The sequence below is a fragment of the Mercenaria mercenaria genome, chromosome 3 (assembly GCF_021730395.1).
Source record: "Mercenaria mercenaria strain notata chromosome 3, MADL_Memer_1, whole genome shotgun sequence".
NCBI classification, from domain to species: Eukaryota; Metazoa; Mollusca; class Bivalvia; order Venerida; family Veneridae; genus Mercenaria; species Mercenaria mercenaria.
In genome coordinates, this window is record NC_069363.1 from 84,842,292 (window position 1) to 84,854,154 (window position 11,863).

The window sequence follows — 11,863 nt, forward strand, 5'->3', positions numbered from 1 at the left end:
ACAAATCCGACAAGTGTATACCCAACTATTAAGTAAATTCTGGTATAACCGAACGAATTCTGCAACCGAAGACCAAAATAGTTTAATCGGGCTAGGTATTGTCTGTATGGTACGTGTGATAACAGTTAGTCTGTTCCGTCCACATGCGGTTACCTTTGTAAAGTACGATCACGTGACTGATGATGTCATTCGTTGTCAGCCGCTGAATCATTGTTGGGAAGTTGTCAGTCTATATACATATGAGCCGCGCCATGAGAAAACCAACATAGTGGGTTTGCAACCAGCATGGATCCAGACCAGCCTGCGCATCCGCGTAGTCTGGTCAGGATCCATGTTGTCCGCTATCAAAGCCTTTTGGAATTAGAGAAACTGTTAGCGAACAGCATGGATCCTGACCAGACTGCGCGGATGCGCAGGCTGGTCTGGATCTATGCTGGTCGCAAAGCCACGATGTTGGTTTTCTCATGGCGCGGCTCAATTGTACATATTTCAGGTAAGTTAGTACTAGCTGCTTAACTGACCGCCATAACATTTGAAAAGTATAATTTTTTTATTAAGATTTATTATGATTAGAAAAATATATGGATTAGTATTCATGACAAAATATTTAAACTGAAATTTAAAACGTATTGAAGCAGTTTGTTTTGAATCAAATTCAGAAACGAGCTTTGACATTATTGTATTAGTAAGCAAGTTATTTACCGCTTATAAAGCTGCATTATTTTGAAGTTTAACATTTTATTGAATAATTAACCTAGTTTTAAATCTTAAATAGTTGTAACACAAATAAATCGGTACCTGTTGAAGTAAGCCCGAAATGTAAAGAGCTGGATTTATTTTAAAGTAGCTCGTATATTTGATAAATGCTACTATATATTTGAACTTAATTGGTTTATTCATATAAAAAACTATGCATACACAACATAAGAGGTTGTCAGTAAATCTGACTGAAAGTGTCCTGTATTAAAATAATTGGAAATGCCCATGAAGATTGTGAGATAAGATAATATATGTGACAAGTAAGTCTATTTTTTCATATGTATAATCTAGTTTATTTTATACTTTATTGATGAAGGTGCGATGGCTTTATTGCGTGACGTTTTATGCCGTTTATTTACCAGTACGGTCGCAGTTTCGAACCTCAGTGATCCCGGCCGTTCCTCCTTGAGAGAAAATCAATGCTATTCAGAGGGATTGCTGACAGCGGATCTTAGCCTTACTTTTTAGTTAATGGAGCCACAGAATGGCATTGCCGTCTGCTTTATTTCTGTTTTATGTTTTTATACAGTGAATTAATATAAATTCTAGCATAAAACTGCGGTTATTGTCACTTTTCGGGGGTGTTTTAACAGGAGAGAAAATGTGATTTAACAGAGAGATTCTCGCGCGCTGTTAAAACACGTTTTTATATATGCGCTGTCCGTGGCAAAGCTTAAACGTATTACGGACCCAAATACTAAACGAATAATTCAAATGGAAATTACGTCAACGTGAAAAAACAACGTAGACTTTTAACCGTGCATTTCATGGAAAATTAATGACGTTGAGGGACAATGCATTCATTTACTTGGTTTTTACGCGTTTTATGCTAGAATAGCGTTAGCGCATTTTCTTTTCTTGTTAACATCTTCAGAACCCATCTGGAAACGTTGGTACCCGAGCCCGGAAAGGCTCTGCAGATGTTATAACAAGAAAAAAACATGCGTTATCCCTACATTGTCACTAAGTTGGTGCACATGAAAAGAGGACAGAAAAATGTAAAAATTGCACGTTTCTTGGTAAGGGTACCACTTGTTTTAAGACAAAGTGGATTATCACAAGCTTATCTTATACAGCCAATATCAATACACTAAAAGATAGCGAGTTTCTTTGGGCTATCTTATCAAGTTTTCGCAAACACTTTCAAGGTTTTGTAAATATTTGCCTTGTCTTTCAATTAACCCTTTGGTTGTTGAACATGAAGCCATCGAGCAGAAACTCTTAAAACAGCACTATTATTAATCTTAACACTGCTGAATTTCTAAAATGGACTAGTCCATCATTCAATTTGGGCAGTACCATTTATTATTCAAAGGGGTGTTAGTTTTTACTGACACAATAGCGAACAGTGCAGACCATGATCAGCTGAAGTGCAGGCTGATCTTGGTCTGCACTGGTCGCAAAGGCAGAATTACTTGTCGCCAGCAGGCTAAAGGTTAATGCATGCTTTCTCTTGAATATGAATATGTAAAAATTTATTAAAAAGATAATATGACCAAAAGTATTTTTTATTCAGGTCTATGTTTGCTCTAGTTTTTATCATAAAAAAGTTAAGTAGATTATTTTGAATAATTCATGTGTAACCTGATGCCAAAATATGTATGACACTCGCATTGTATTATAGGCTCAACTTAACCTTTTAGGCCAAATAAAACAAATGATATGGTTCATCTAGTATATTGAAATATTTACTGTTTATTTAAAAAAATATAATAATTTGGGCTAATTGTGCTGTTATTATTTGTGTGGTATTGTATGTCTGTCAGTGTATCTCTACTCCTTAGTAATTTTCATGCAAACAATCTCACAGATACTACATGTACCTTTTCGCTCACAAGGTAGGGTTACGTCTGGTTGGTGTACATAAACAAAACAAATCTTATATTTGGCCTTATTGAAAAAATACATCTTGTTAACACTTGACAGGCATGTTTATAGTGTAGGACGAATACCTTTTTGCGGGGACTTACTGTAAAGTATATTGTTTACAAGCATTTTTGTTTTTTGCATACAAGGGCTTTCAATGAATAAGAATATACTACGTAATATTGAGTAAAAAAGTAACAGCTTACTGGCTGATTTACATAATCTGTATCAGGCGCTTTTTTCGTGACTGATTCCAGATTTTTGTCTGCAAGATCCAGATAAACTATAAAATTTTCTGAAGGTCACTACATGAGGGTGATAGTAGGATCTTTTTAAATTTTCAAGATATTCTATAATAATGTCAACTTAATGGGCCAAAAACTGCATTTTCTCATTGTAAAAATCAGGCAAAATCACATGCAGTTTCAGTTTGTTTTTTTTACAAAAAAAAAGTTGCTTTACCGCTAAGATACTCTGACAGTTTTGTAAATATCTATTCAAAAATAAAATTAAATTGGTTTTAAGAACAGAATGGCGTAAAAAATAGCCGAACTTACAAGGAAAATACCCACACCAACACCGTTATTAACAGATTCAAACTTTGAAAATTTTAAAATATCCTATTTCAACCCGCAAGCCGGCCTTCTTTAAAAATGATGTATAATAGCTTAGCATTGTTTGATATTCATCAGGGGAAAATCTCGTTACGGAAAAAGTAGATCAAACAATCTTACAAATTGTATCCTTTACAATAGCTCATTTCGAGGGCTTAGAGCGAAACTGGTGTATCTGTATATAGAAATAGAAGCAGATAGACCAGTTTCGCTCTAAGCCCTCGATTTCTACTACAACTAGTTCGGTTAAAATACATGCAGCGAATAATTCCGTACACTTAACCTTTACTAAGTTAAGTAATGGAATATTATAATGCCACTGAGTAAAAGTTAATAATTTATTCTATTAAACCTTACCTTTTCGCTTTTTTTTCGTAACATGTGTGGAAAAACAATTAACAACAAAGAAGAAAATTATCAAGTTGTCAAAAACTGGCAGACTTGGCGCAACCCGTGATAATCAGCACTCCTTCAAAGGATATGTAAATGATTGGTAGAAATTGACACACAATATGCCAGACTTCCCCGAGGGGTACCTGTATTGTTACATTTGTTTATTTTTTAGAATTGGGAGAGGAGATTGTATTTATATGTTTAAGTGTCGGATGAAGCTTAACTACCTTGTATAAAGGAATTTTGCTGCATATTTGTGTTGGAATATTATATCAGGTATGTTGAAATATTTTTTTACGTTTGACAGGGAACACTTTTAGTTCACTCTTTGAAACATATTAACTTACTAATATTTACGACTGTAATTTTTTAAAAAATTAATTTAATAAAGAGATATAACATAAAAATTTGTTCTGTGGTTCAGATATTACATGTTAACACAGGGAGCGTAAAACTTGCTACTTTTTTCTTTTACGTTACCGTCATTACTACATCTCCATCATCATCATCCTCATCATCATTATCTTATAACCACCACCATCATCATCATCATTATCATCGTCATAATAATAATAATAATAATAATGATGATGATGATAATAATCCTCATCCTCATTATCATGAGCATCATCGCCACTACAATCATCATCATCATCATCATCACCTTCGTCGTCGTCATCACCCCTACCCCCATTATTATTTTAATTCTCTTCTGTATTAGATATCAACAATCATGAAGTCATGCGGGAGATGCGATGTTGAAATTAGCGTTACATTTGATGGAATGGAAACTGTGGAGCCCGTTCCAGAATGTCTGCAGGAAGCATTTCTCAGTTCCTCTCCAACTGATACTGGAACCAGTCAGCAGAATCACGTGACGTTGCCCAGTAGGTATGCGCAGTGGATCAACAACTGTACGGACGCTGAGAAGCAGCAGATCAGCCGTGATTTGGCTGAAGAAAAACCGTTGAAACGCGAGAAAGACCTGAGCACTGCTTTAGAGTGGATAAAACAAGAAATGGTAAACTTACAGTTATTTTTACAACATTAGGAGCTGAAACTTAGCCAGGCTAGTAAAACACTTATATTATAATGACATGGCATGTGTTCGGCATCATTTTAAAGAGCAATACGCCGTTGACTTGTAGCCGATTACGGCACATATCAGAGTTTTCAAAACTCTCCCTTGAAAATAGATTTTTGTGAAGACCATAGCTTTTCCCCGCACTTGGCAACACTATAATGATCTTTAATGAGAAAAAAAGTTAATTTGTTCATATAATCACGTTTAGCGGCAGAACTCGTCTTAAATAGTTATGACGGATAAAATAACGACCCTTGATTATGGCATCAACGTAGTTGAAATTCCCCATGACTGCAAGGGGGTGCTAGGTGTCACTAAAGAGTTATACAATGTATTACTACTGTTATCAATTTGCGGCGGCTATTTACGTGTCCCGATAAATTGTCTAATCGATTGTTCAACTAAACAATGTACATTTTGTAAATAATAATGGAGTTAACAAAATACATACTTGTCCCAGATAAATTGATATAATCAAGTGTCGGCAGATCAAACGTATCACTTTATCGCAAAGCATTTACAATGTAATTTACATGAAATCTACATGATTATAAAAAAGTACACTTTTTTCTTTGTTGGTATTGTGACATCTGACGTGGGCGTCTTATATTCAACATCTTTAACAATGGAGTTAATTTAGCATCACTGAAATTACTTTTAAAAGGATAGTCGTATACATTTTGAACGAGAAAATAAGTGTAATAAAAAAGGACTTTGTCAAATGTTTCCGAAATCAAATGTCGTTGTATAAAATGTGTATAATCGCAGACCTGCAGTATCTTTATATAAACTATTCTAAAGAGCTTTCTTTGCCAGAAATGATGCATTTTCCTGTGGCATTACAAAAACCAGCTATCATTTTATAGATAACTTCACTCGAGGCTGGTTTATTTTCCTGATATTTTCACGCTTTTGAAAAAAAAGAGAGCTAAAATCTACTTTCCATTAATGATCATAATAGGTAGAATGGAGGTTGATTCCTGCCTCAGCCATGCTAGTTCAAAGTAGATAGTTACCTTTCTGAGGCTTAATTTATCTTCTTGTCGGGATTTTCGACTCCATCTCGGAGTCTTCTTCAGAATGTGACAGGTTACGACCTCCCGCCAGTCTATTTGAAGGTCGTGTCACGTGACCACCATCGTCACGTGACATCACAGTCCTCGACAAGAAGTTAAATTAAGCCTCAGAAAGGTAACTATCTACTTTGAATCATAATAAGTGTTACGACGTTCTAATCATTTTAAAATAAGCAGGTGTTGAAAGTTTTAATTACATGTTCAGAACAATCAGTAGTGGGGCATACTCCTTTGTATGGTGGCTGATTTCTGCCATCTCGTTCTGGCGTGTTGGCGCGTTTGCAGGGCGCCAGAACGCCAGGACGCCAGGACGACAATTATACGCGCCAAGACGACAAACAAGGCATTTGTCGTTCTGGCGGGGGCACCAACACGCTAAATTGGGAAGTTGTCGTCCTGGCGTTCTGGCGTCTTGGCGCGTTTGCAGGGCGCCAAGACGCCAACACGCCAGGACGACAATTATACGCGCCAAGACGACAAAATCCATATTTGTTGTTTTGGCGCGTTCACTTGTCGTCTTGGCGTGTTGGCGGGGAAGTTGTCGTCCTGGCGTTCTGGCGTCTTGGCGCGTTTGCAGGGCGCCAACGCGCCAACACGCCAAGACGACAAGTGAACGCGCCAAAACGACAAATATGGATTTTGTCGTCTTGGCGCGTATAATTGTCGTCCTGGCGTTCTGGCGCCCTGCAAACGCGCCAACACGCCAGAACGAGATGGCAGAAATCAGCCACCATACCTTTGAGTACACGGAACACTGTTATAAAAGTTCAGAGTAATCTTCTGACTTGTTGTCAAAGGAATAAAACAGTATAATGTTCTGCTCTTTTCAATTATCTCTAGTATCTATAACGTACATGCTTAAATTTTACAAGTGCATCCATTTTTAAAGGTGCTTTGCCGTTTTGAATTTTAGCTATCGTCGCACCACGTAATTTTACGCACACCTATTTCGACGCCATTTTTGTTTTGACCTCGTTCTCGATTAACTTGGGGTTTCCGATGACGTTGTTACTCAGTGTAATGACAGAAAACATCATGGTTAATTTTACCGATAAAAAAGTTGGAAAGTTCAGGATTTGAAGATATTTATTCAACTTACATTTACCCTATACATGATTTTTAATGTTTCTACTAATGCAAATTTTCATCCATTTTAAAAACGTCCCTGTGGAAGCTTAGATTAAAAAAGTTATTGGAAATTTTGTTGTACGTCTGTAGCCGACTTTGGAGCTATCAAGGTCACATCACTGCCATGTAACATATGTAGTCGCACTATTTCATGCACTGTTTTGGAAGATGTACGCATTATATATCAATGCGATCATTACTACACACTTCATTTTTTTTCTCTTGTCAAGTAGGCTGCGAACACTGGGTTCATCTAAAGTTTTGTATAAAACAAAATGTGCCAAATTCCTCTGTAAACACTGCAGTCCAGAAAAAATGAAAGAAAAAACATCAGACAGCGTGTATTAAAAAAACAGAGTGATTATTTATGTTCTTAGCCCCTTATGTTCATGAATGTATAAATGTTTTCAGATTTATTTATATCATTTGTCCTTAATATTGATTATCTTCTTGCATCTGCTTTTGTGTCAAGTTTTATTGCATCATCCATGACAGTTATGGTGTAGCACATTACTTACAGTGATTACACAAATATTTAAGCCAATCAAAAGCTTCGTAACAACTTTCATGTAAGATGCGTCAAAATAGGTGTGTTAGAAAAAAGTATGGCCGACCACACTAGTTGTTGTTTACCTTTTGATTTCTGGCAGTCAGTTGTTTAGAATAAGATGTTATTGGTATCATTCAATGCATAAAAGGTTAGTGCACATTCAACATCTAATAGAGTCACATATGTTACTGAATGAAAAAGCGCGGCCATGTTGCTTGTTATGTGCGTCAAAACTGGTCGTCGCACCACATAATTTTACGCACACCTATTTCGACGCCATTTTTGTTTTTACCTCGTTCTCGATTAACTTGGGGTTTCCGATGACGTAGTAACTCGGTGTAATGACAGAAAACATCATGGTTAATTTTACCGATAAAAAAGTTGGAAAGTTTAGGATATGAAGATATTTATTAACTTACATTTACCCTATACATGATTTTTAATGTTTCTACTAATGTAAATTTTCATCCATTTTAAAAACGTCCCTGTGGAAGCTTAGATTAAAAAAGTCACTGGAAATGTTGTTGTACGTCTGCAGCCGACTTTGGTGCTATCAAGGTCACATCACTGCCATGTGACATATGTAGTCGCACTATTTTATGCACTGTTTTGGAAGGTGTACGGATTATATATCAATGCAATCATTTCTACTCACTTCCTTTTTTTTTCTCTTGTCAAGTAGGCTGCGAACACTGGGTTCATCTAAAGTTTTGTATAAAACAAAATGTACCCAATTCCTCTGTAAACACAGCAGTCCAGAAAAATGAAAGAAAAAACAGGAGACAGTGTGTATTAAAAAAGCAGAGTGATTATTTATGGTTTTAGCCCCTTATGTTCATGAATGTTTAAATGTTTTCAGATTTTATTTATATTGATTTGCTCGCTTTTAATTTATGATCTACTTTTGCATCTGTGCTTTTGTGTCAAGTTTCATATTGAGCGTCCGAATAGGAAGTTATGAAAAATTACCACTAGTATTGCACATATTTAGCCAATCAAAGCTTCGTATCATGTATATCATGTAAAGTGGTCAGAAAAATAGGTGTTGTTAGAAAAAGTATGGCGCCATATGTTTTTGTTATTTTGAGTCTGATCAGTTGTTACTGAATAAGCATGTTATTTGTATGATTCATGCATAAAACGGTTTGTGCACAGACTTTACACTAAAATCGCCGTTTTTGAATGGAGGTTCGTTGTAAAACGGACGGCATTTGTATTTTTGTGAGTGCACCTTAGACTAGGTAATTTTGAAGATACCCAAATTTTTGCCTATTTTCCTTTGAATCCAACTGAACAGTCGCCCGTTTTTTGAATACTGCACGAGTAAAAAGTATGAGGGGAGAATACGTTTCCAAAGAATGATTGTTTTTCTTATATAGTTTGTTTGTATGGAAAATAAATTTTTATTGCAAATTGTCTATAAAAAAATCTGTTTAGGTTACTAGTATATGAGAACTATCAAATAGCAGACACACACATTTCGACAGGGACCATGTAGCTTTGATTATGTACCGTAAAATAACTGAATATCTCTCCAATTGTTACACATATTACAGGCTTTCAAGCACTCTTTGGCAAAAAATTAGGGCTATTTTTGCCAAAACATAAGGGCTCCCGGGCGACCTCAGGCCTTAATATATACTGTTTCTTGTTGTTTATTTAAAGGTGTATGCTTGGAGGTTATAAATAATTTATGCTCGTTTGAGTGAGACGAATTAGAGCTGCATAACGATGTTTCATGAAGCTGTAGCCTAGGAACTCATGGAAACCGATAGAAGCATTCTTAAAGAATATTAACTTCAATAAGTTAATTGGTTCATTATATGCATGACTTTGTGTAATTTTTTCTAAGTTCAGACAGAAATTACAAAAAATTAGGGATGATTAAAAAAATAAGCGCTTTTTTTTTTTAGGAAATCGGCCCTTTCTGAGTGTTTTTTTTAGGAACTTTTGGAGGCCTAAAAAAGGATTTTTTTTTTAGGAAATTTAAGGCCACTTGAAAGCCTGAAATAAACAACGCCCGGATATTTGGATATTTCACAGCCTATTGAGTCCCTCGGTACGCCAAAATATGTCAACAAAGTATTGTTTTTCATTTCAGGTTATAATGAAACAGCAAGACAAGTCCCTTATGAAACAGTTTGTAACCTTGAGATCAAAAATCCTTCAGCTCCGTTGCATTTATGATCTTAGCGACTCGTACTCGGATCTCAGCTTGGATGCGAGTACACACTCTTTAGATGACCGGCCAGAAAGTCCGTACTTAAGCCCCAATGGTAATCTGGGTAATCCAGACATAGAAATGACGGAGTTCCGGTCAAGGACGAGTTCTCTGCTTATTCCAAGAAGCCAGAAAGCAGGGCCTATCACTCGGATCAAGTGGAAAAGTCACGAGTACTTGTAGCGAATGAAAGCAATGGATATAACTAGCAGACGACATTAGTACTTGAACTCCGATGCAGACGAAACTTAATTCAAGAAATGGTCGCTGTTCAAAAGAAACAGGCTGGGACACTTCACTAGATGCCGTGCTGATAGGAGTCTTTTCGCTCTCACCAGAGGGCGTACATCGTACCCAGGCGGCCACGATCGTGCCAACCGCGATACAACCAACGGGATTTCAAAAGTAGCGAACTGAATCTATTTAATTACAGGACATTGATATAAACTGACTTATTATTGGCCTAGTTTGATCACCTACTATTGTACAGGCAAGAAAGAAACAGGAAGTGATTCTGCACATGCGCGTGCCGGTTGAACGCATTTCTGGTTTACTACAGTAGAGCTTACTACTCTCAGTTGTCGGAGGTAAAGAAGTTCTTATACAAATATGGCGGCGCCCATGGCAGTCTCTCTTTACATTCCTTTATTTTAATACTTTTGACAATTGAACAGGTCGAATTACCATCTGGACACACTCTTTCGTCCACCATGTGTTCCACCTGTATTAATTTTTGATATTTATAAAGAACAACAAATTCAAATAAAACACTGTAATTGCTTTAATTCCACAGACCATCAACATTTTCTAACCCTTCTCGGCTATTCTGAAACTAGAAGAACCACGATCATCTGCTACTTGAACTATAGTTAAAAAGGTATACGTCGAATCTGTTCATTACACGCAGTTCCGGATGTCACAATCGTTCAACTATAGCTGGAACAACTGATACGCGTATTAGACCTTCCGGACTATAGTTACAATTGCACTGGAGCAAGGACGTACTATGGAAAACACTATTGTTTGCTTCAAGTGTGTCCAATAGTGAAGAATCTTATGAAAAACGATTGTTTGAAGTGATAAGAAGTTCTGCAAATTTCTATGATATCCAATCATACTGTGGATTTGTACGGTATACAACTATTTACGGACAGTACCGTTTACCAGTGCTAACTATATATACGTATCATTCCTCTTTTTGTGTTAAAAAGAGATGTATTGTGTCACGTGAGTCTAATAAAAAATAACTTGCCATAAACGCTATTCACGAATACCGAGTTCGTGAAGTGTTTATTATCTGAAAATTAAAATAAAAGCATTCATAAACGAAGGCGCATTAGCGTATTTATACATTTGAAAACTAATCACACATTATAATTTACTACACATTTATCATTAAATGTATAAGTAGCCACAGTTGGTGCATGGTGTTTTTCCCTAGTATGAATTTGTGCTACTGTCAAGCCAAGTCGTCGCCTTATTTCCAAAGTGCCGTAACTAGCTTTTTGACAGTTTTGGGAAGCGACATTTAAAGATTTAAGTGGCAATGACTTTACACAACTTACAGCCTTGTTAAACTAAAATTTAGCCTGTTTAAGTTAGTTCTACAAGGACACAAATTAACCATCATACAGAGGCTAATGACACTAAAATCTTAATTTTGCCAAAAAATGGACGTACGTCATTCTGGAAGTAAGGCGACCGGAAGTGTCAGGTTTTTAACACAAGGCTCTCACTATACGACCATTTAATTGTGAAAACAACTCAACATACACATTTAGTTTATATATTTACTTTATTTAGTCAAGTTAAATAGATTTGATGAGGATTTTCAACATAAAATGACAGAATATGTCAGTCAAAGATGCCGCTATCTTGAAGTAAAGAAAGTCAAGTTGATAGGATTAATATTTCAGAGCGGAGTGACATATTTTGTACATACATTAAATATAACTAATTTGGTCACGTAAATAAAATTAAAAACATTGAAATAAACTTATAAATTGAACGTTTAATCATCGACTGACATGCAAAATATAAAAAGGCGATCCTTTTACTATTTCGTCAACATATTCTTCCTATTTTGTCAACATATTCTTCCCAATTTATGTCAACATATTTTTTTCCCTTCCATTATGTCAACATATCTTCTTATTTCAACATATTTCTTCC

At 36.0% G+C, this 11,863-nt stretch overlaps 1 protein-coding gene across 1 annotated transcript; it reads left to right on the forward strand.

The window, feature by feature from the left end:
- Positions 1–650: 650 nt before the first annotated feature.
- Positions 651–11,804, forward strand: LOC123524204 (uncharacterized). Its single transcript, XM_053539104.1, has 4 exons — positions 651–1,019; positions 3,805–3,908; positions 4,354–4,653; positions 9,572–11,804. The coding sequence occupies exons 3-4, from the start codon at positions 4,366–4,368 to the stop codon at positions 9,872–9,874; spliced, it is 591 nt and encodes a 196-aa protein (XP_053395079.1). The 5' UTR covers positions 651–1,019; positions 3,805–3,908; positions 4,354–4,365; the 3' UTR covers positions 9,875–11,804.
- Positions 11,805–11,863: the final 59 nt, after the last annotated feature.